Genomic DNA, 25,873 nt, shown 5'->3' with positions numbered 1-25,873 from the left:
ATTGTTAAGACACCCTAGTTCTGTGGAAGCTACTTATTACCTTCAGACAATACAAATTACATAATATGAGCAGTTTTTACCAGTCCTTAGAGATGAGACATATAAACAGATCTATCTCTATAGGAATAAATAGGAAACCATGTACCAACACAGGAGGTTGTTTTCTTCTGCTTGTCTCCACTTTATCTGTACTTCTTTATACAATTTGGACTGTAATATTCATCATTTATACATGCATAAAAGTGCTGAGCTTCAGTTCTTCTGTAACTAAAACAAATTAATACATTTGTCTTCATTAGTTGAATATAATGCACAAAAAATAGGTGCAAATTATTTATTTTTATGTAGGTCAAACCATGTATTGAAACTAATTTGAGAATTTCAACTGCTTGACCAGTCAATTTATTGTTGCTGAAATGTAAGAATGTGTAGCTTACATATTTGGTAAAAGAACAGTATTTTATAGCTACCTCAGAAGGATGAACATATTGAAGCACTATCAGAGAGGCATGCTAAGACACTGAGCTTTATATCAATAAAGAATTGCCAAAACACTTAATGTCCAGTAGCTGTTGCGAACAGATTTCACCTTAGAGAAGTGGTCTCTAGTAGGAATTTACTGAACAGGTGTAACTGAAGCAAAGACATTATTAAAACCTCAGTATTGGTCTTGTAGTGCATAGGACCACATGTACGTATTGCATTGTCAAAGACTCATCTACAAATGTAAGTTGTCTTTGTCCTGATACGTCACCCCTAATCAGAAACAGTGTTGCATCCCAGCACATGGTATTTGCATGGATTTTGGCATTCTTTTCTGAAAAAACTGCAACATGAGCTATTTATTTTGTTTGTCTTGCATTTCCTGGTTAAGTATTCCCTTTTCACTGCTTATTGGAAGTGGGATCTCATTTTGCAGCAACCCCAGGCTCATGGAATAAGTATAACCCTCCACCCAGTGTCCTGTAGTTTAATTAAAATGCTTTAAGGTTCTTCTGAGGGACATATAATAACTGAAAGCAAATGGACCACAGCTTTCTGAAGGTTACAGGAGAGGCTGACAGAGCTAGGACTGTTCAGCCTGAAGAAGAGAAGGCAACTCATGGGTGATGTGATCAATGTGCATAAATACATGATGAGGGAAAATAAGGAAGAGTCAAACTTTTTTCACTGTCATCCATCTACTAGGAAAGAGGCATAGGGCACAAACTGAAATAAAATAAATTCCATTTAAATGTGAGGGGAAAAAACCACACACAAAACCCACCCCTTCTTCACAGTAAGGGTGATCAAGCACTATGACAGGTTCCCCAGGGATATTGTAGAGTCTCCATCCTTGGAGATATTCAGAACCCAGCTGAACAACGTGCCCCGAGTAAAATGCTGTAGCTTGAGCACGTGGGGTGGAATACACCGTCTCTGGAGGACACTTCCAAAGTTCTGCCTGTACTGAAATGCAACAGTTTTGTAATGAAAGAGCTTCAGACTTTTTAACTACAGAATCGAGACCCTTCTCTTTGAACAGTGACTTGAATTTGCATCCAAAAGAGGTAAATAAAAGCTATTGGCTGTCTTTTCATTTGAGCCTACCTAATTTCATTTTCTGCACCCAAACGGTTCCCTTGTAATTGAAAAGAAATTTAAAACTCTGAAAGCTCTTAATAAATATGAATTCTTACTATCTCATCCATCCCCAGTGTTGAGGACAGAATTCTCTATGTTGGCCAGGGTAAATGAAAAGACTAGCACCATGGCTTTGAATCTGTCATGGTGCTTTATAGACAAACAGCACAGTGAGTGGAACACTGAAAGCCAATGTTTTTAAGCACTCTGAATGGTTGAGACTTCTTGTTCTCACTGTATATGGGATGCACAGTTACCTGATGCCTCCTTTTCCCAAAGATCAACCAAGAACTGGGTGCCTTGCCTCTGTAATCACTTTAAGCTTGTAAATCAAATTCAGGAACAGAAATCTGCATGGAAAAACTCAAAGAGTGAGCTTCTCTTATTTATCAGAGGGATCAGAAATATATGGAAGATCACTTAATAGAACAGTAGCAGCTGAAACTTCTTATTGTCACCTAGAAATGCAATGTGAGACTTTGTAGGAATTCTGACAGATCCAAAGGTCTATATATTTTTTTATAATGTAAATAAAAATTTTGGATGTCAAAAATATTTTATATTCACTTGCTGAAATTTTTCATTTCTGCGAGGAAGAGTTTTAACATCCAGCATGTAATCTGGATGCCTTGCCATATTCTCTGTTTATTTTCTCTCTTTTTGTATGACAGCTTTATCATCCACAGATCAGATCATGATACTTTTAGCCACTTCATGTGCTTCTGGGTGGATTTTCCATTGCTGGGAATTGCAATCCATTTTATATTGCAAAAAAAATCTAGGAGCAAATAAAACCTTAGGAAACAATATCATTGCTATGCTTCCTTTGTTCTCTTAATAACTACTTGAATAGTATAAACAGCATTTTTTAAATATCAGATTGTTAGGTATACTCATTGTTTATAGCAAAATGTGAATCAATGGATTTAGACCATTGTAAGTAATTCAGAAATGGAATAGAAGTACAGCATTGAATGCTAGCTTTTTCATGGGTATAAGATTTTAAATATTTAATTTAATAGCAGCAGTATGCAATGCTGGTCATCCTACATTGATCCTTTATTGTGAGATTACCATTTTTAAGACAAGCTAATAAGATATAGTAAATACAGATATTGCAGTAGGAACACATTGATCCTTACTTGTAAGGTTACCTTTTTTTAAGACATGATAATAAGGTATAACAAATATAAATATTACAATAGAAACACCAAAGGCTTGTGATCTGTCCACTTCGCAACTTTTTGTGTAAAATTTTGCAAATCACCAAGAGTAAGTGATACTGTTGAACTGAATCACTATTAACTGCATTCTATCCTCGTAAACTTAACTAATTGTAGATAGTATTAGCCTGTACTTTATGGGTTTTAACTATGAATTCCTCTGTTGATTCATTTCAAATGGAATTCAATTTGGACTAGAACTGTATATGTAGAAATCTGGTCCCTAGAATATATAAATAATACATGAAGAATAGTTGGTACTGCCTATATTTAGACCAACAGAAAGTGTGGAAATGAAATGCAAATCAGTTTAATTAGAAAGCAGCCTGTCAGATCAGAAGATGGCTTAAACTGGGTCCAAAATTATTTCTCAGAACCTAGTGTTGTTTAAGTTGTTGTTGTTAAATATTTATAGGCAGTGTAACGCTGAAAATATCTCCAAAATATTGTGGTATGCACTTACACTTCCTCAGGCTCTTGTGGACTAATCACTTTCCTTTTTCCATCTGACTGAAGAAATGTGTCAAGTATAGGGTTTTGCAGTGTTTCAGCATAATCAGGATGGTCTGAAATGGTGTGACTTAGGCCCCTGCATGAGCAAGAGAGTAGAAAGAGTTTGTTTTCCTTTCTTTTCGATTCTCGTATAGTCCTGTGTAAACACTGTTTAGTTCCTAGTACAGGACATCATTCTTTTCTAAGCATAGATGATAAAAGCAGAAGTTCTTGCAATTTAAATACTTTGAGGCCAACTTTTCCCACCTTTTATTCTGGAATAAAGGAAAAGCACAAAGTGTTTTGTAATTAATGGTCCTTTCTATGTTTTACTTCCATACTGGCACAGCAACCCTTTGCTATTGACTTTATTCTCATGATAAGGTCCAGATATGTAAGAAGAAATTGAAGAAATAATGAAGAAATTGAAATAAATTCCATTAAAAAAATATATGTTTTCCAAGAGTGTAAAGAGTATAAAGTATCCTATCCATTTGTTCCTTCGGCTCCGTCAGAAAGGATCACAGTATGTGGTGAGGGGTTCGAACTAGAAGATCTTTAAGGTCCCTTCCAACCTAAATCATTCTATGACTCTATGAAATAGTCAAATGGGCAGCACCTCTCTAAAGGATGCTGAGAATTTTTTTTAAAAGGTATCAAGTTAATTAAAGTGCATTTTATTACTCAGCCAAAAGGAACACTGTAAAAATTATAGCTAGTAAGTAGCATTATTATGACAGCAAGAAAAAGAGGAGGGATTCTTTGTAGAATTGTATTCATATCGCATGAAAGAGGGGATGCCATGCCTTTTCATCTACTTTTTTTTTTTTCCCTGGGATTTCTTAACCACGTTAATGAAGAGTCTTTTGTTCCTGTTTTTGAAGGAGGAGAAGAAAAATGATGGTTTTGTTCTCTCCTTAAACATTACACAAATCTTAACATTAAAAGCACTTCTAACTGATGTGATTTACTCTCTAACATTTAGAAAAGAAAAGCTTTCTCCATTGGCATTACCCATTAATTAACGTAGATTTTAAAATACTCATTGAAAAGTCCTTATGCACTATATAAAGAAAAAGAAAGCAGATGACATACAAAGATATGACGCTACTTTTTGAACTGCACCTTGAAATATTGAAAAGTTCAAAAGCTGCAAAATTATCATGTCAATTTAAGATAATGAATTATGAGAAAGAAATACGTTAAAATATGAAAATTTATATCCATGTTATCGAAACACACTTAACCTTATATTTCTGGATGCGTTACTACCTGGTACTGTTAATAAGTAAATGTGTGCCTGGAAGGTATCTTAAGTGCTTGACAGTTTGTCAGATAGAGACTTTAGTGGCTTGGTTCTGAAGCATAAATTGTTGTTTCTTCTTTTGATAAAGTAGTAGTATAAAGTGTTTGTTTTGTATCAGGCTTTGTGTTAGCTTTAGGGTAACAAACCATGAAACAACAGCCTGTAGATTTATGTATGTTAGACTAAATCTTCTGCAGCATAATTAAAAGCCTGATGGAAATTGAAAGATGAATACTATATGGCTGGATATAATAGTTGGGCATGAAGATGTTTGAAACTGTGGGACCAAGTGTGATAGGATTTGTTGCATCATGTTGTCTGGTTTACAGGCAACACCAGCTGGATCAAGTTTTGCACATAGATATATATATGTGTGTGTGTGCGCATATGGGTTTGTATTTATGTGACCAGTGTGACTGTGGTGAGATGTAAATGGCTTTTTGACAAATATTATGGTTGTAGAGGATATAGTTTTTCCTGTGACATTGTATTACATTTTATTCTCATCAGGAATAACTAACTTTCCTTAAAATAATATTCCCATGCAATATGTTCCCTATGGTTTCTTTAGGTTCTCCATATAGAGACAAGATCACTATAGCAATTCTTCAGCTGCAAGAGGAGGGCAAACTCCACATGATGAAAGAGAAATGGTGGAGGGGCAATGGCTGCCCAGAGGAGGAAAGTAAAGAGGCCAGTGCTTTGGGAGTTCAAAATATTGGAGGAATCTTCATCGTGCTGGCAGCAGGATTGGTGCTTTCTGTCTTTGTGGCAGTGGGGGAATTTTTATACAAATCAAAAAAAAATGCCCAGTTGGAAAAGGTAAATATTGTCTTTTCCCATATTATTTTATGTTTGTGGTCTACTTAAATAATACTTTAAACATTTGGTAGTAAAAAGTAGGTGATGCATACTGATTGTTTATTGTATAGTACAGTACTTGTATAAGAAAGGATCAGAGCAAAGAACCCAAAGTTTTACATCTTTTAATTTGTCTTCAATGTGTTTAATTGTAGCCAGATTTCAGGACAAGTGACTATTTCTCCTCTTATTCAAGCCTGAAAAAAGACAGCTTTTTACTCCTGGAAGTTCACTGCAGTTAAATTTATGGATGAAGACGAAATCCGAAACTGTAATGGGAAACAAATTAATCTTCTACAGATAATTCTGATTTTCAAAAGACAAACTGTCTGTAGCTCAAAGTCAAAATCTTAAAATGTCTCTATAGAAATGTTCTTTACAGAAGTTTATACTTGCAAAGTTGTCCTGGTAGCATCTGGAAAAGATTACATCAGCATGATTTTTTATTTGTGGGTTTGCTACTGATATGATGTCCTCTAATTTCAAATTGACTCAATTTTGAAAATTCTAATTGTTCTGTACTTGCAATTCTTTGTCCTGTACTTGAAATTCATACAATCACAATACCATAATTGTGCCAACACTAGTAATAGCTTGCAAAATTCTTAGTTGGAATTATCTTTTTTTTTTTCATAATAAATAAATAGATCTATATATGTGTGTCCATGTTAAACCTAAACTCAAACTATATGTTTTATTGCTATGACATATTCTGAATTTTTAAAATTGAGAAATTGTTGGATTTTACTAGGTCTTTTTCTTTTTTTCTTCTTCTCCTTTTGGGGAGCTTCTGACCTATGGCAATTTCTATATTTCTATTTAGTAATTTAATTTAATAAAATCAGTAGTAAATCCAACAGCTATATTTATATTGCTCTTTTTCCAGATGCTACTGGTGAATTTTTGTAACTTGAATTATTACTCAGAAAATTTACAATTTGTTTTCACTTCTTTTGAGGGAACCTTTTGGTATGCAAGTGTCCTGTTATAAATATATTGTTGAATAAGCTTTTTTTCTAATACAACCAAAGGCAGTGTGAGGTGACAAGGTTCTCAACACAGCCTGAACATGGGTACATTTTATTAAATTGTTAAAGGACCATTTAGATCCTCTTTATGATACTACAGACTGATTCCTTTCTGTTAACATACTATTGGAATGTTATGTTTCTGAAATGAATTTGTGAGGAAAAAGATTCCCGTTACTGAAGTAACCCATGTAAGCCTCAATCAATTTTATCCACTCCTAAGGTGGATACAATTTTCATATGGACAATGGTATAATTTGGTTTAGATTTTCTGGATTTTTAACAAACGCTTAGAAAAATAGGACTGTTTTGATAACAACCTTGTAACATGAGTTCAGTATTTTGCAGGGTGTGAATACATATCTTATGTGACAATAACAACATGTTGGAAGTTGTGTGAGGAAGCAAACAGAAACTTCTTAATTAAGGACTTGTTTCTCTAAGCTCTATGGTTTTCTGGTTTTTGGTTTTTTTTTTTTTTTTATTTGCTTCTTTTTTATTTTTGTTTTTCAATGCTGTATAGAGATAGCAATGACTGGAAGTGTTTGACCTTTTAACAGTACTTGTACCAGAAAGGTCTCATCGTATCATCAAGTATTGAGATACTTCAAAAAAGTTAGGAGTGAATCTGAAGGAGCTGAAAGAATCAGGTCTCTCTCTTTTCTTTCCTCCTTGCTGCCAGTCTCTTCCCTTCCCTCCCCTCCCCACTATCCCCACATACCGTGACATCAGGAAAACAGTAGAATTAAATTAATATGAAAATGATGCCAGCATTTCTACACGTGGCCTACCGCAGCATCCCCTTACCCACTCTTCTTCCAGCACCCATAGACCTTCAGTATTTCATCCTCTGCAAATGTGGCAGATCCCCTTTCCCTAAGAGAGGGAGTAGCAGCAGCCAAAGGGGAGATAAGCAGTACTGTCATCTGTCCCTGGATACAGGGAAGATCAAAGGCCATATTAACAAACACGGAAACAAAAGCAATTAGGTAACTTCAGCTGCTGAATATATGGAGTATCCTGGGATATTAATTGATATATTAATATGTGAGTCTGCTTTTTAATGTGTACAAAATATACAATTGCACTTATAGTGGGGAGGCAATGCAGATTTCAAGGGTATAATCTAGATATGTTGTTTTAGCATTTCTCATGTCACCCTGCTCCTGGAGTGCATACGTAAACAGAGACATTGGCTGGTGTGAACCCAGTTGGAAAGGAATTGAGCTCAGAGAAGGAGCAGACAAAGTTGTGCTATTTGCTAAAAAACTATTGCATCTTGTAACCAAAGTGGTTCAGAATATATATGCTCCTGATGTACTCAAAAATACAAAAGAAACAGGTGACACTAGCTGTAGTCTTTCTGGGAAACAGGTGTCAATAAGCATAATACCACACATGAATTCATGCCACCACAACACTTCCCAAAGAGAAATTCCTCTTTTATTGACACCTTTCAAAAGCAAAGATAAGCCTGGATGTTATCACAGTTAGATTGTCAGTCACTGACAATTACTATCACTTGATAGCTTATTAGAAATATTAGTGTCCTAATTTACTAAGTATTTTCTGGAAGATGCAGATCTGATGGATGTGAAAAGAACAATGGAGGGATTAAATTCTGCTGTCATTTATAGCCATTCAAAACTCATTGAGCCATAAGCAGGTCAGAACTGGGTCTACTTGTGAAAAAATAGGAGATGTACATTTTATTGAACTGTTAAGTACTTCAAAAAATGTGAAATGAGACACTTCGGTGTACCTTAGCTGTTTATTTTACTAGGGGAGATCTGCTCATAGAATTCCTGTAATAAAAAATACTAAATTAAATCTTAGAGCATACTGAAACAGTAACACCAACAAAGTGTTGCTGGAATTACACAATAAAATCATAGCCTAAACATCAGTTAAATTAGCCTCTCTAAAATAGTAATTTATTTATAATTGATAATAAAAGCAATAAAGCAATAACTAAATTGATACTGGTTTATATTTTTCATACATTTCCCAAGGAAGACAAGAACAATTGAACTTTCCATGGTAAATAATTCACTGCTTAGCTACACAACTGAGTTGAGAAAGATCAGTCTAGGTAGTTTATCTCACAAGATACAATGAATGAGCAGTTAGCAAGACTGGACCCAAAGTAGACGTCAGAAGCAGTGTTTTATTTAGAATTGCAGATTCCATTGAACAAGAAATTCTAAATGTTGACTTGTGACCTGTGTATGACACTATGTCTTTGAAGATGGCACAAACTTAACTGGTTGACTCTTACCCAAAATAAATTGTTTACAAAAGTTTCAAACACCTTCTGCAAAATGCACAAACCATGTTTTGGGTTTGATAATGACACGAATAGAAATTTCTGATCTTAGCTGGCTCAAAAATTCATGCAGATTTACTGACCTGCAGAGACTTTGGGTTATGGCAGTATTTGATCTTAAACTTGTTAGAAATTAAGTGTGGTTTTGCTACAATTGCCAATAATTCTGAATTTGCTGTCTACCTCAAACACACATTTGAGTAAGGTGATAACCTGGGGTGTATTTTGAGCTAAATAACTCCTCTAATTCTACCTAGTACGTAGTCTTACTGATTTTTTTTTTTTTCAGAGGGAGTATGGGGAATGACAAAGCATTGTCCTTGTCTATGACAGAATTTTGACATTCCAGGTGACACATTGGGAAAAGGTAGAAGGAGATGGCAGGCCAGAGGCTGTCCTGACTGCATTCCTGCAGAGTCACCACAAGATGGTGCCTTCTAATTTCTCAGAGGGAAATTTAATTGTTACTTTTTAATAGAATTTATGTCACAATGCTTACCTATTTTTTAATTGCAGCCTTTCTAAAAAATGCTAAAGGCTTGTATTCTTTCCTATTGTTTATAATACAAACATCTAATTATGTCGTCTGCTTGGAAACATGTTATGAAGCAGACCTTTTTTATCTAGCCAATCTTGACAATAAATGCTCAGTCATTTGCATTTTATAATTGCTTTTGCTGGTGAATGACCTGCTCCCTGATTTTAACAGGCACTCAGAGGGCAGTGAATAAGCAATGTTAGACGCAGAAGCCATTTAAAACAATTACTCTGTCTTTTTTTTATCGATGTGCTTCAATGTGTTATGGGTTTATGTCCATTTCCTACATTTAGTTGTGCATAGCTCATATTATTATCATAAGGGGCAGGGGAAACATTGACCTTGAAGACCATTAATATTTAGCATAATATATTGATGATTCTCAGTTTGAGAATTTATTGACCTTTCCTTTGGTTTTGGTTTGTTTTTTGCTTTTTGTTTTTTAGTCTGCTCTAAGAATATTTTCGTTTTGATACCACCTTCACACAGTAATTAGAAATTACCATAAATGCCAGCTGTGTGCACTGCTGAAAACTGTAGAATGAAATTCACAGTATTGCTGAAGGCAGTGTCAAGAATATCTAGAACATTGTCTGTTGTCACCCTTACAAATGGTTGTCCTTGTACCTATCTGGTTATGGTTTCTTTGGAGAAGGTGGTGTTGGCTTGAGGACCAAGGTTTCAAAACCTTGAAACCTGGTTTTATTAATGTAGTGGACTCACACCCTTCCAAAGAGGCAAGGAGGGGCCAAGGGCTGCTAGGCTGAAAAAGCTGTTGTGTTGTAACCATGTGCAGTTGACACCACGTCCTGCTTGTGCTTCTCTCAAATACAGTTTAACTGTTCTTGATTTGTTTACATGAAGTTAGTGTAAATGCTAATGTGAGTTTTTTGCCAAGGTCCTTCTACAATCTGTTTGCACCAGGATAAATTTCATAGAATCATAGAATCATAGAATGTATTGGGTTGGAAGGGACCTTTAAAAGGTCATCTAGTCCAACTCCCCTACAGTAAGCAGGGATATCTTTAACTAAATCAGATTGCTCAAAGCCCCACCAAGTCTGACCTTGAAAGTCTCCAGGGAAGAGGCGTTCACCATCTCTCTTGGCAACTTATTCCAGTGTCTCACCACCCTCATTGTAAAGAACTTCTTCCTAATGTGTAATCTAAACCTACCCTGCTCTAGTTGAAAACCGTTGCCCCTTGTCCTATCACTACATGCCCTTGCAAACAGCTCCTCCCCAGCTTTCTTGCAGGCCCCCTTCAGGTACTGGAAGGCTGCTATAAGGTCTTCCCGGAGCCTTCTTTTCTTGAGGCTGAACAACCCAAACTCTCTCAGCCTGTCTTCATAGGAGAGGTGCTCCAGCCCTCTGATCATCCTCGTGGCCCGCTCCAGCAGGTCCACGTCCTTCTCGTGCTGAGGGCTCCAGAGCTGGATGCAATACTCTAGGTGGGGTCTCACAAGAGCAGAGTAGAGGGGGAGAATCACCTCTCTCGACCTGCTGGCCACGCTTCTTTCGATGCAACCCAGGGTGCAATTGGCCTTCTGGGCTGCAAGCACACATTGTTGGCTCATGTCCAGCTTTTTATCCACAAGTACCCCCAAATCCTTTTCTGCAGGGCTGCTCTCTATCGCATCATCCCCCAGCCTGTATTGATGATGAGGATTGTCCCGACCTAAGTGCAGGACCTTGCACTTGGCCTTGTTGAACTTTATAAGGTTTGCATGGGCCCACCTTTCTAGTTCATCCACATCCCTCTGGATGACATCCCGTCCTTCTGGCATGTTGACTGCACCACTCAACTTGGTGTGATCTGCAAACTTGCTGAGGGTGCGCTTAATCCCACTGTCTATATGATTGATGAAGATATTAAACAGCACTGGTCCCATTTAATTCATTATGTCTTAGAATGCTTCTTTTTAGAATTGAGGTGAGCAAAGTGCACACACGTAACTTCCCCTAAATGGAATGGTCTTACAATACGAAGTTAATCAGTACCAAAATATCATGGATGCTTATTTATCAGCAGGATATGTGCAAAGTCAGTATTTCCATCTTTGTTTAATTGTTATCTTAACAACAGTGCAAAACAAAATTACCACAATAATTTCATATGAAAAATTAAAAGATTTTGAGGATCTCTTCTTACTTTAGCAGAATATTTTATGGTTTGTGTTTTTTTTCCCAATTTTACTAAATTAGTTTTCAGTAAAGTCTTTTTCATTACTTTCTCAGAAAATGTAGTTATGTCAGTGTTATTCTAGTTCTGAGAATATTCCTAATATTATAATATCAAAAGTCTTTGATATTTGGGACAGCAATTTATAATAGTTTTGGAACAACCTCAAAGTAAATCCCAGTCTAGTGATTTTTTTTTCCTTTCCAGGGGGAGGGAAGTTCAAAAGATTTTAAAGTTGAAAAGCCTGTTCCTCAGGCTACAATAAACAAAAGAATGTGGGTATTCTTGGTAAATCAACGTAAAAGTTTTAGGATCTATATCCCAAGTAACTTTTATACAATGTACAGTCGGTGATATAGTCTGTATTGTCATTTCACATTTTGTAATGGAGTAACCTCAGAATTTTTAATGTTGGCTGGGGAAAGCAGAAGCAGCTGTGACAGCTCATGAAAGGAAATGCTTTTCCAACTTTAGCACATTGGATTCTGCAGATATGCTGTTGGAAAATTGGGAACTTCTATCATCCTGTAGTCCCTTGAGCACTGTATGTGGATGTATAGACTTGTATGGCTGATTTGTGTGTGTGTAAGTGTACAGATTACTTCAAGTTGAGGTATTAATTATAATTAAATGCCCTCTTGGAAACCACCTAAGTACATATTAGAGGATATTTTCTAATAGAAGGAACTGTTACAAAAAACAACAAAACAAAACAAAACAACACCCCCAAACCAAAATCAAACCCACAAAACCTCCCACCTTTTACTGAAAAAAGATATGAAAAGACAAAAATAGAAAAAGTGGAAAAAGCAATTTGACTGACTGTGGCATTTTAAAAATCATTTGCAAACAATAAAACATTAAAAACAAGATTTCTATTTTGATTTTTGATTGCAGCTCAACCAATATCTCTTTGGTAATAGACCTTGTTCTGAGGTATTTTTGATTTCTTAATTTGTATAATTCAAGGAACAAAGAACAGAAAGATTAAAAAAGTGTGTAAAGCTGACTATTGCACGAGTACAAATGTAAGAATATGATTTCAGGAGGCTCACTATTGCTCCACAGATGTTCACTCAAAGGACAGAGCTTAAATTACAGGTCTGAGTTATGGAATATTTTACGTTTGACAAGAATTTAAAGTTGTATAGAAAATTTTTGGAAACCACTAAATGTCATCTATTTTATAGCAAGTATAGTTCACTTTAACTCATCAGTAGAAAGAAGAAACATTCACATTATATAATTATTGGCTTCTCTGAAAAAAAATAGTTTTCTTCATTCTCAAGGAAAAAACTGTCAGATTATAGAAAATTCATGCCTTTCTAATAATTTTGCATAGTCTTACCCTAAATATTACTTTAGCATGTCATGTATACAAATATTGTAGTATATTTTGAATTAATCAGCTATAATCAACTATAGCTCTGTAGTACTAAACAGTTTGGTTCATGTGATTTAGATTACTTTGACTTTTGTATAAACCAGCAAAGTAACAAGCACTTCCAGCTGCCTTTTAGATTGAGAAAATATCCTAGACTGCCAGGTGAAACCATGTAATTATAGAGAAACGGATGCTAACCATTTTGATACTCGGTAGTGCAGTATGACTATAATAGTGTTTCCAAAATAGTAGAAACTGTTGGCATTAAACTAATACTAATAGTCTCTCTCTGTTCAATATGATTTGAGGCCATACCAAATTTAATATTAAGTTTATACTGTCACATCGAACTACAAAAATAATATACATTTTTACAGTGAATAATGTACAGTGGACTTTAGCTCAGCAGAGTTTAAAAAAAGCTATTTAGATACAGCTAAATTCGAATAAGAAAGGTTGTATTTATTTTCTAAAGCGACTCTCTAAGATGGACTATTTATTTTCAAATTAAACTGTGTGGTGTTATATACAGTATTTTAATCCAGATAAAGTCATACTCCAAAGGATCCAAAAATATCATCATCACTTCCTTTCACCATTCCTGAAGATCAACAAACCTGACCTTCCTTGGACGAACAGAGAATGCAGTTAGATCTAGGATCAAAAATGATTTAACAGGTGAATGAACTTTCACATCCAGTGGCTGAGAGCACAAGACCTCAGGTGACTGATTTCAGTGCAATCAGGATCATCTCTGCTGAAAGGTAGAGAAATACCCTGCACAGCTGTGATCGCAACATACAGAACCATTAAAATGTTACATTGGGTATCATTCTAAATCAGATAGGCAGCACCATATATTCTGTTATTTATTTGCTCAGCGGCAGCTACTTGGCTGAAGTACTATGCATTGCTATCAGCACTTGTTAAACACCTGACACTCATTTGTAGCCATTGTCCAGGGAAACTGGACGTGGTAATATGTTGTGGAAGAAGACCTGGACTGGTGTGGCAAGCTTCACACCAGTAGAAATTATTGCCACTGACTGAAATACAAATGACCAATAGTTGTTATCACCACTGATCCAATTTGAAAACCCAGAACTAGACTTAGGAACCCGGAGAAATCTGAGACTGTAAGTCTCTTTCACAAGAGGTGGAACTGAATAATAAAGGTAGATAATATCTTCTGAATGCTTCCCTTTACTTGTCCAACATAGCGCCTGTCTCCCTGTGTTTAAGCAGCCATCATACCCCTATTTCAGCCAGGTACTGGAAGTGCAAAATGACTGCACCATCCTGGTCTGATAACAGAGTAGGACTGTGTATCATCTGCGTGCTGATGACACCACAGCCCAAATTATTTCATTATCTCCTCAGTGGCCTCATATACATGTTGAAAGGAGAGATGACAGGATGAAACCTTTTGGAATCCTGCATGAGAGAGAGCCCTCGGGGCTGATGAGCAATTGCCCTATGCCATCCTCTGGGATTTCTCTGAGAGGAAAGAGTGGAACCACACAAGTGCAATCCCATCTGCCCCAGCCTAGGTCCACAGGTGAGTCAGAAAAACATCATGGTCAGTGTGATGTCCAGAGAGGCTGCTGGCAGAGCTAAACAAAACCACCTTTGAAAAAGCTTTCTGCACTGATAGGAGCTCCCCATCAGCCACAGGAACTAGTGTAGCTGTCAGGTTGCACTCAGACTGGAAACAGATTAAATAGTTTCAGAAGACTTTAAATAGACTCAGAGTTGCTTTACCAGAAGTCTCTGTCATCCACTGGAGTGCATTTTGTTTTGGCAGGAAATAAATTTTAGAATTTGATAGTGGCTGAATTGTTTTCTTTTGGTCACCAGTTGATAATTTATTCAAGGCAAGCTGGAATCTTACTGTCCTCTTGAGAGACACTAACAATCTATGCTAGAAGTGGTCTACAATGAGGTCCTGTATGTCATCTAAGTTCATCACATAATTCTAAAACTCAGTGAACACTTTAGCCCGCAGAAGATTTTTTCAGTGTTGTTTTGTTACAGGCAGGGTCAGTCCCATCAGATTCTTACTGATCCTCTCCATAAAATAACTAGAAAAGTTCTTGAAGCAATCAGTGTTCAATTCAGTTGCAGGGTGAAGCACCTCATGCTTCACCAAGCTGTCTGGAACAATTCTACCAGTCTTGACTTTGTAGATACTATGGTGGAAGCAAAGCTTAATTTATAGTACTAAAATTTTTATTTTGTTTGATATTATTGTCTTTATTTGAGTAGGCAATGAAATCTCACGTACATTTTGGCCTCAAAATAACTTCCTAAAATGGCTGCTCATTCTACTTCTACCAAAAAAATCAGTAATTGCTAAATCTGAAATTGAGAATATATTGATGATATATTCAGCTAATTGATGTGAACTTAGTCTGCAGTGTACTTGTGCATTATACTTGCTATGGATTGAAAATGTACTGCATCAGAAAAGTCTATGGCAAAATATTTTTAATGTAAACATATTTTAAATATATATATATGTATGTACATATATATGTGTACAACTTTCGATCAGTCATGTCTAAGACACGGTGTATAACTAAGCAACCTAAAAATCTGATCATTACAAGTACACTTTAATATTCTTTTGAAATGGTAATGCTTCAACTACAACAATATATGAATTCTCTTTTTCTGAGGTTATTTTCATTCCATTAATTGTTCATCTCTTTGTGATCCTAAATCAACATTTTGCTAGAATTAATGTTTCTCTCTAGGGGGTTTAAGACTGACAGGTTTTCATATACACCTCCTGGAGGACTGGCATATGGAAGCAGAAACTGATTCAAAGGGAGGGTCAGGGTAGGGTTGTGCATTCATTCTCAGCTAACTTCAAGAAGATGAAAAACAGTTTGATTGATATATCCTACTAGATGCTAGAACACTGACCCATAACATAACAAGACAATGCAAGATTACTGCTGTTACTGCTTTAAGAAAATTAAATAAGGCTTCAAATGATATCTGACACACAGGACTAGAAATAATGAACTTCTGAGTAAAGTCAACTCTACATTAAGTGCATCAAAGAGAGGAAAAAAAATAAAAAAGCAAATGATTGGAGATTTTTATGTTTAAAACGCATTGAATATTATTCACTTAAATCAGAATGTTAAGAGTGGTGTAGGCATGCCATTCCTGTCTTCCTGTTGTTCTTTTTAGGCTGTTAAAAGCAAAATATGTGGTAATAGTCTCATAATTGTGTCTAACAAATGCTAAGTATTATGATTTCTAATTACCTTTCTAAATTCCTATAGGGCAATATAATGAAAAATTTAAATATTGTCTAGCTTTCGTATTAATACATACATGCAAAGTTATATTTTTTCCCCAGGCAGTAAAACTAGGCACAAGCTGTCCAAATAGATTGTAAATAGTGTTAACATTTTGCAAAATTATTATCTTGATTCTACACGACTTGTAAGCTGTCAACTATGGCAAAAAATGAAGGAGGTACCAGTTACTTCTTTACACTTCTTAAGGAAACGAGCTTTTTCAAAATTACTTTGTGTTAAAAGGCTAAGAACTACAATTCTGAATATTTTTTTTTTTTACACTTGAATTCTCCACTTAGAATTGCAACTCTTTTTCTAATGTTTTATAGTGATTGTTTTGGTGCAACAAAACAGTTGCACTTAACTGCACTACTGTTTAGAGAAGTGTATGCCTTCCTTCAACTCTTGTACTATTTGATTATATGTAAGATGACTTGGAGGCAGCATTTACTTTCTGGTAACATTTAAGAAGATAAGTTACAATTTTGCAAGGGTTGGTGAAAAATCAATAATAATTGATGTTCTCGTAGCATGCCTGCAGTGTGGAAGGTAAGTTGGGGGCAAAAGGTTATTTTCTTTGAATTAAATGGAAGGTCTAATATATACTAAAAGTGCTGAATTTCATGATGGACAACAGTTTTGAAATATAGCCTGTAAGTTCTGTACATATTTCACTGCTTTTCCCTAACACTCTGAGTGGTCAATTGAACTCAGTATTGAGACATTAGGTTATATTTTCTAAAATCATATGTGAAAATGTCATTCATCTGTCAGAAAAAAATATTCTAGAGCTGCTTCTTTTTTCATGTCTTATTATTCCAACAGTTGTATCCTAACAGTGAAAGAACACAAAGTTTAACCGTACAGAAAATGGAGACCGTACACAGATTGAAATTGAAATGGGACAAGAATTTCTATTAAAAAAAAAGATCAAACACAAGTTATCCTTTGTAAGCCTTTTCTGAACAAGATTTTGCAATATGTGGGAAAACTTGTATTTCTCAGATAGAACCCAAAGAAGAACAGGATTCTGGTCATGAGAACCCAAAGAAGAATAGAATCCCAGTCATGAACTTTTACATATCCTTGAATTAATCTTTTTTAAAATGCATGACTATTTCAGCAAGTAACATTTGCAAAAAAAATTAAAAAAAAAAGTAATATTATTTGGTGCTCAGTTACCAAAACAATGATACTGGCTGGGAGCTAATACTGTTTGCTGTTTTCTGACATTTTATATTTTAAAATACATAGCACAAATAAAAAAAATTAACAAATTAATTAATTAAATCATATTTTAATACAATATGTGCAGGTAAGTTCCCATGAACTTAATTTATATAAACTCAGTTGAAAACACAGAATGGAATTTTTTTCTGGATAAAATAATTATCTCAAAACTGTGTTAACTGCCTTTTTAAGACTATCGGTCTTGCCAACATTTCTCATTTAATGAGTTTTCAGATCCAGGTAAAATTCTCAGATAAAATGTCTTGGCAAATTCTTGAGACATCATTTTCAGGATATTTCAGAATGTTGGCATTAAGTGAATGTAACTTTTAACCTCTTGGCTATTGATTGTAATCCTATTCCTACTGATTTTACCTAAAAATTTATACCCTTTGATAAATGTTTGCAGACCTTTACAAAAGGTTTTAGTGGATGATGCATCTTGAAAAGGATTCACACTGTTTTGGAAGTCTTGTTAGATGTTTTGGCAAAAAAAAGAAGGCTAGGGATACAATTTTGAAAGTGTTAAGTGCTAATGCACCTTTTATAAATTTAGAAGGATTATGTTCCTCGGAATATTTCAATTAGGTCTTTGATTCCAGAGGTGAGAGCCATATAATGGCTGGAGGTGGTGTAACGCTGAAGAGTTGCAGCATTTACTTCTTAATGGATTCCTTGTGAAATTCCTGAGTTATGTGTTACGTTCCCCACATAGTGAAAATGCCAAGATCTGCAAACCTTAGCAATTTAGCCTGTAAGCCATTTGGGAATATTAAATTAAATCTTGCCCTTTCGAAAGATTTCAGGGCTAATTTCAAATTCATAATCATAACTGCAGTTCTAATGTTAAGCAACAGTCCTTTCTTAAAAAAAGAGAAAGTCTAAGAGAATCGAATATTTTCTTTCAAAGTACAGCTAGGTAAGAGGGAGGTACAGTTTCCTGCTTTCAACACAATGCCAAGCAAAGATACCTTATACACGAAGATCTGACATGTTACAGCTCAGACCACTCAATTAGAAATTTTAGCTGCCTCATTCACACAAAGAAAGCTGTAAACTCTGTGTTGGATGTCAATGCAGTGCGATGGAACATTTTTAAAAGGGATCATTGATGAGTGTTCATTGCAGAAGTCACTCCATGTAGCCAGCCAGAAATGACAGATTTTGTCTTGAACTTTGGCATCTGAAGGACTTGTACTTGACTCTGCACCAGAGAGATATACCTCTGTCTCCTTTGGATTCACAACTTAAACTTTCCTTACTTATAGGCTTCTAAACCCTTTCTATCATAAGTTGAGTAGGCGACATTCCTTTATTTCAAACTCTTCAGGAGAAAGGAATATTTGAAAGGTAGAGTTATCACAGCCAGAGTAAGATTATTACCTTTCCTTCCCACCTGCCTATTCCCTTATTCATGCAAAGGATCAGAGAAGAGGTCATCTGTTCAGGATTTGGGGGGTTCAGGTTCAGTTCTAACCCATGACTGAGACAAGTCGTGTTTGCACTCTTTTGCACTAAACAGACTTTTACATAAAAATATTCAAGGCAGCACTGAAACAGGAACTACCACTGAAGCCACTACCACTGATCTGACACTCTGTGCTCCAATCCCCAATCTACAGAACAGCCCACGTTCTCCCTCTCTCCTTTCTACTGCATTGCCTCTGTTAACTGCTTCTGTGCAATATGAAGCAGGATAAGGTGGTGGAAACTGCAAGTGTTTTTACCTTGCAATGGTCTAATGCCTGTAGGTTACAGCCCTTTGCTGAGACACTGAAGTTTAAATCTCCCTGGCGGAAGACACCGTTGCATTGACACTCTCAAATGTGTCTCACATTCAGCTCTCATGGTCCAGCGGATGAATGACTGCACAGAAGAAAGTTGTAATGTCTGCTACCTGTCCTTGTTTAGCAGTTGCCACTTTTTGAGGAACTGTATTTATTAGGTCCTGTCAGAGCACACCTGCTGAATTGATGACCTTACATATGCAGAACTTGAGTGTGAATTCTGACGGATCCAGCACTAACCCAAGCACCAATGTGTTTAATAGAATTTCTAATGACTGTTGACAAAAGACAAAACTATGAAGTTTAATGTGGAAAAATTTACTGCTCAGAGCGCCTTCAGCCCTGGAGGTTGGAAGCTGAATGCAGATTTCGATAGACATGGTTTCAATTTAGGCTCCCAAAGAATTAAGTAGAGTGAGGTGCTTAAATATTTTCTGGATCTAATGTCCAAGCTCCAGGTTTGTATGAATGATGGAGATGTAACAGTTTACAAATTAAGCAGAGTTCTTGATTTGGGAGATAAATTAGACAATGTTATATTGACTGATGATATAACGCTAATCACACGAAATGAAATGTTGATCAAGAGATATTTACAGTAATTCTAGGTGTTCTGTCTTTTTTTTTTTTTCTTCTTTTCCCAGATCATGTCCCTGGACTGGAGATTAGTTATTAAAAAAGCAAATTGCAAAGGGATAGATTATATCTCAAATTTGCTTTGGGTGAGAGCAATTGTCAGAGGCTTGTGTTAACATCTCAGGCTCTGGGATGCATTCTTTAGTTAAAACATTTCTCCATTAGTTGGAAAACATATAAGTGAAAGTATATGATAAGAGTGCTTAATTGTCAGACTCTAAAGCTGAGACTCCTCTTCCTTACTTTTGTGTTTCATCCATACTCCAGTTCTCACACTGAGGAGAGGCTAATTTAGCACACTATTAGCAGTTGAGAATTCAGTCAGACCGACGGAATAAGGGTGATTTTATTTTACTTTTCTAATTTCTTGCACTGTAAAATGGCAAAAGCGGCATCCATAGTCAGTAGCTGCCAGATAAATAATTGTATAGACAAGGTGATTTTTTCACTGAGTCATCACAGCTTGATGAGTCTTTTTAATTATTATGTGATGCATATTTAAAAGACAGCAATTTGTTATGAGCTCCAGGCTGAGACAAAGCAAATTTACAGGACTGACAAGGCTGTGCCAATAGAGTGAATCTGCTTCTAGTTATTGCATCCAGACATTTCTTACAGATGGTCTTTTTTTTTCTTCTTCCTCTCTTTCCCTCTGTAGAGGTCCTTCTGTAGTGCCATGATAGAGGAGCTAAGGATGTCTCTGAAGTGTCAGCGTCGATTAAAACACAAACCACAGGCCCCTGTTATTGTGAAAACAGAAGAAGTTATCAACATGCACACATTTAACGACAGAAGGTTGCCGGGTAAAGAAACCATGGCATAGAGCTGGGAAGCCAAATACCCCAAGCACAAACTGTCGTCTATTTTTCCAAACAACCTTGCGAGAATGTTTCCTGTGGAAATATGCAACCTGTGCAAAATAAAATGAGTTACCTCATGCCGCTGTGTCTATGAACTAGAGACTCTGTGATCTCAGCAGTTGCAATGGCCAGACTCGAATCACAAGCATCATGGATCAACCAAGTTATGCGGGGTTACACTGTTTGTCATGGGTTTCCACCATTCTGAATGAATGAATGTTCCATGCGAGTTTTGTGGCTGGTTTCAAATGCAGTCTCAGTGAGAAATTACAGGTTCCTTTTGAAGTTCAACGGTTGCCAGGAGCTGGAGAATGAATGTCCAAGATGATACTAACCACAGAAGGAGTCTAGTAAAAGTGATATCTCAGAACTGTAGTGGAACAAGAAACCATATGTTCTTGTGGACTTCCAAGCATAGAAGAGTTGGTAACTGCTGGTAGACTGAAATTACCTTCTGGACAGGCGATATGAGCTTCCCGGATGGGAGGAATGTTAAAGTGAAGAAACATGAATCCCATGAATAGAAGGATATATATGAGGATGCTCACCTGCTTTTTGGACTGTCTGTGTCACTGAACTAAGTAAATAAATAATAATAATAATAATAAAATCAGTAACTTAAATTTACCTGGGCTGGAACTTTGATCTAAAATAACAAACAAAAAAAATCCATAATTTTGACCCAATTTTTAGATGAATGAGTTTCCTTAGTACAAAGGAATGTATCTTACAGCCTTTAGATGTAAGCAATTACTTTTTTTCTTTAATTGTGAAAAGAGGGAGGGGGGTGGGAAGCAGTGTATTTCGCACATAGAGGGCTTGCATTTTAGCCTGAATGGGTTTTGAAACCCTTGTTCCTGCTACTAATTGAACTCAATGGAGCCTGTGCAATTCTCACTAATATTGGAAGTGGGATGGGTCACCTAAAAGAAGTGAATGTGGAGAACTTTAAGGAGGACTGCATTTTTCAATACAGTCACAGTACTAAATGAACAAAATTCTTGAGCAGTTTTTTTTTTTTTCAAAAAAAAAAATGTTCAGGTTTATTTGTGGAAATGCAAGATTTCTATGAAAATAGTTTTTGTATGGAAATTTTTGTAATACTTTTTATCAACAAAATAAGAACATGTGTTTCTGTCCGGGGTGTGATGCCAAGCATGAATGGTAGTGCGTGTGCACCACCAACGTTTGGTGAAAACTATTTTTATCAAGAAAAAGGAATCTTAGAAGAGACATATTTTCAAGTTAGATAATATAAAAAATAGGTGCACTACCACCACTGCTTACCATGCTACACCCCTGGTTTCCACTAGGCTGATAACATGCTGTCATGAACAATTGTGTGTAAATGGTAAAAGACACAGATCTCTTGACCACATTGTGATAACAGTTCAAGTGCACTCAGTTTGCTGTTTGAATCCAATGCACAAAATTAAAAAGAAAAAAAAGCATTAAAATTATGTCAGTTTTAGTTGTTTTGTTTTTGCTGTGTGATTTGAGCAACATATGTACAGTACTTGTGTCAGTACTGGTACTTAGCCTCAGCTTAGTGCCCTATCGTGCTGATTCTTGCCACTAAACGTGTGGCCAGAGAGTTTACTGGGATTTCTGAGAGAAGCCAGTACAGCACATTGTGATAGGTTTTTGCAGGATCTGACTCTTAGCTGCTTCAAAGCTAATTTATATATCCTGCCTGTGGTGAGTTCCTGGACATAACATTTTGAAATACTACCCTACAGATGCTGAATCTTGCACCTCCGTCTACTGTAAATTTACCTGTATCTCAAGAAAAAGTGTATAGGATGGGCTATATAGGAATGTTATGTCAACCAAAAAAGATTATGAAGATAGTCTTTATATGAAAAATAATTAATTTGACTAGTTCAAAAAAAAACCCAACTTTTAAATTATCATAGATAGTAAGTCATTGGTGGGTAAGGAGATCCTTTGTTTACTGGGGCTTAGTTTAATCTTATCATCACCTTTCTAGCACAGGAATATAAGATATATCATTCAAATTGTATTAATTATATCATGACATTTGGGGGGAAGGGGGAGGTTCGTGTCTACTACCCAGTTCTCATAAATCTTCACAGAGACTGAGCTGGCCATTTCCATTGTGAACAGGGACTGAGAAAGAGAATTCTCTTGTATGTGTGGGAGTTTCATCTCCATTTGTGTGTTAACACAGAACAGGTTATCTTTGTCTGAAGCATAAACAAGATAAAAACACCTTCAGCAAAGATTCTGAAAATGAGGATACTTACGTAATACATATTTAAGTTAATTCTTTAAAATACATTAAGTTAATTCTTTAAAGTACAAAGGGCAAGAAAGTAACTGTCATACAACACAATGAAAACTAATTATGATGGTTTGGAATGGAAAAAAAAATTGGCTATTGCATTTGATTGATGATTTAGAATAAAATTTGTAAAATCATGTAATAAAATGCTGTATTATATTTAAACAAACCTTTCTTTTCTCCATTAAGGCTGTTGAAATAAGCAGGATTCTATTGTCATCTTGATGCACATGACTAGTTCTCATTAAGCTTTATGTGAGCCAAATTTAAGCATGAATGCAGAATATGTCCCAAATGTTTTATTGGGTCAAAGTCCCCCAAGGAACAGAAATCCTAACACAGAAGTAGTGTGGCTTAATTAAGCTTTCAGTGAGAATTTCAGCCTGCCATTATTAAGGGAAATATGCAAAGTAACTGGAGATTTGTATTTAAAATCAGGACTGGAAATGCATGGCTCCGCAGATTCATAATAGGATAATGGCTTTTTTTAAAAAAATCATACACTAATTCATGCTGTTACTTTGTTGTGCATTAGTAAATATTTCTGTATTTTTCACAAAAATTAAGACATTTAAGGAAAAACAACTAACAAAGAGTTGACCCCCAAAGCAGCAGAGAATACTACTGGTAGTTTTGCATCCCAAAAAGCTCAATGGTTCATTTTCCCTTCACTGTTATGAAGGAAATCCTCAGTTCTGAAGAAAACTTCCTCGTTTTGAAAGGCCTCTGAATGGCTAGTCCCAGATTCTCATGTAGTATAAATTTCTATAGTGTCATTGAAATCAATGGAACTACATCAGGTAAAATCAAGTGAGTATCTATCTGGCCCATGAAGATTCAGAATCTGTACATAAATGCTTTATGTGGCTTCATATAACAGCTCAATTAGCCTGTTGGTTTCATAGGGCAGGATGATGTGTGCTTCTCTGACTGAACTTGAATGTCACTCTAGAGAAGACTTTTAAAGCATTTATAACTCAGTTATATGGTGCTACCTGGTGGATAACAATTGGAGGTAAAAACTGAACAGGACTTTTTTTTTTTTTTTTTTGTACTGTATCTGTTTCAAGGAGAATAGATGTCATTAATCTTTCAGGATTCTCAAGACACATAATTTAGGTCTTTAGGTTGCCTCAGCATGGTTATATAGCCACAGACAACTATGTGGATATTACAGTATAAATGACAAAAAAACATTTAGCTTTTTGATAAATGTCATTTGCAAAGGATTGGTAGTGAAAATTCTGAGCCAAAGAGTTGGATGAAATAGAGGGATATGTGGTGCTTTATAGTAAATGAGGATTTGGCCAATTATAGGCATCAGCGGGCCGTTTCATAGTGTTCCCCCTATTACATAAATGCAAATACAAACATATCCAGGGAGTATCTGTCAGGTTTTGTATGAGATATTACTCTCAGAAGTTTCTATCTCAATTTTCAGTTGGAGAATTCAGCATAGGTTTGAAAGAACTTTTTCTTTCGTGTTTATATTCCTTGAGGCTCTGTGCAATAATCCTTCCTGGTTTCATCCATAGAGTCTTCCAAAAAAACCAAAATAACACTGTTTAACCCTGCTGCACTAACTAGTTAATATTTCAGAATGGAAAAGACATAATTTATGGAGGAAAGAAAAACCCTACCAAAATCCAAAGCCTCAAATAGAAGTAGGAGAAATGTGCTGATATTCTACAAAATCAAAATGTTTTTAGGGAAAAGGGGTCATGAGCAGAGATAATGGCATACAAAGAGGTAAAAGATAATGTTATAAAATAATTTTTGTGTTATTATTATATTAAGAATATGAGAAAAATATTTAAAATACTTTAGATACAACTTCACTCAGTCTCCAAATACATTAGAGTATCCAAATACATCAGCAATCACAAAATATGATGATTGAAATTCTGACTACTTTGAAAGCAGTGTCAAAATTCCTACTCCAGAGGAACTAAGATTTTGTCCAATAACTCAACAAATGTGTACTGATACAATATTAAAGGCAAAATAAGACACCAGCCTGAATTTAGGTGTACAGGAGCAATTATGCTTTTCATCATATTTTCAAAGATGTGTAGGAAAAGAAAGGGTCACTGGGGTTGACTCATCTGACATCCAAGATCATTCCTTTCCAACCTCAAATATGTTAGTGTCCTGTTCCGTTCCAGTCTTGCCTCTCTGCCTTCCTACAAGCACCTTTGACACTGTCAAATTTATTTTCAAAACCCTTTTCTTCTGGCTTTCCTATAAAATGTAGTTCTAATTAAAAATAAAGCTACTCAAGCACCTCATCTCCCCAGTTTGTATCCACCAAGATAAACACACTAGCTTTTCATGTGACTGTAATCTAATTGTCCTTTTCATTTACTGCCCCTCTCTGTCCCCTGCCTGTGTTATATCCTCCTGTTGTTCTTGTACTTGCCTAGACTGTAAGCTCTTAGGGGGCAGGGAATCTGTCTTTGATTTGTTCTATGTAGCACCATGAACTATGGAGCTATATAAATAATAAAAAAAGTAGATCTTCTTAAATGATGTTTGAAGTGATAGTGATCTGATTGACTGCCAGTTTAGTAATATATTGTTTTAGCTCATTGCCTGAAATCCTAATCACTACAGCAATAGAATTATCAAAGAATAAAAATAATAAAAACAACCCAAAGCAGCTATCACACTGACTCATCTTACTGGAAATTTCCACATATGTTCGTGGTATAGGAATATGGAACATCATGTTCACATAGCTTCTATAAAGGTTTTAATACGAAATCAGCTATATTTAAAAT

General features: G+C 35.8%; 1 protein-coding gene across 3 annotated transcripts in view; it reads left to right on the top strand.

Moving 5' to 3' along the window:
* Positions 1-22,259, top strand: part of GRIK2 (glutamate ionotropic receptor kainate type subunit 2) — a 418,840-nt gene extending 396,581 nt beyond the window's left edge. For all 3 annotated transcript variants that reach the window (XM_063329880.1, XM_063329879.1, XM_063329881.1), the window contains 2 exons: positions 5,216-5,466; positions 20,587-22,259. In XM_063329880.1, coding sequence (XP_063185950.1) covers positions 5,216-5,466; positions 20,587-20,751 — 416 coding nt within the window. In that variant the 3' untranslated portion in view covers positions 20,752-22,259. The remainder of the gene's footprint in view (positions 1-5,215; positions 5,467-20,586) is intronic.
* The last annotated feature ends 3,614 nt before the right edge of the window (positions 22,260-25,873 follow it).

The sequence above is a fragment of the Chroicocephalus ridibundus genome, chromosome 3 (assembly GCF_963924245.1).
Source record: "Chroicocephalus ridibundus chromosome 3, bChrRid1.1, whole genome shotgun sequence".
NCBI classification, from domain to species: domain Eukaryota; kingdom Metazoa; phylum Chordata; class Aves; order Charadriiformes; family Laridae; genus Chroicocephalus; species Chroicocephalus ridibundus.
The sequence above is the reverse complement of the archived record's forward strand: the minus strand, read 5'-3'. Positions and strand labels throughout refer to the sequence as shown.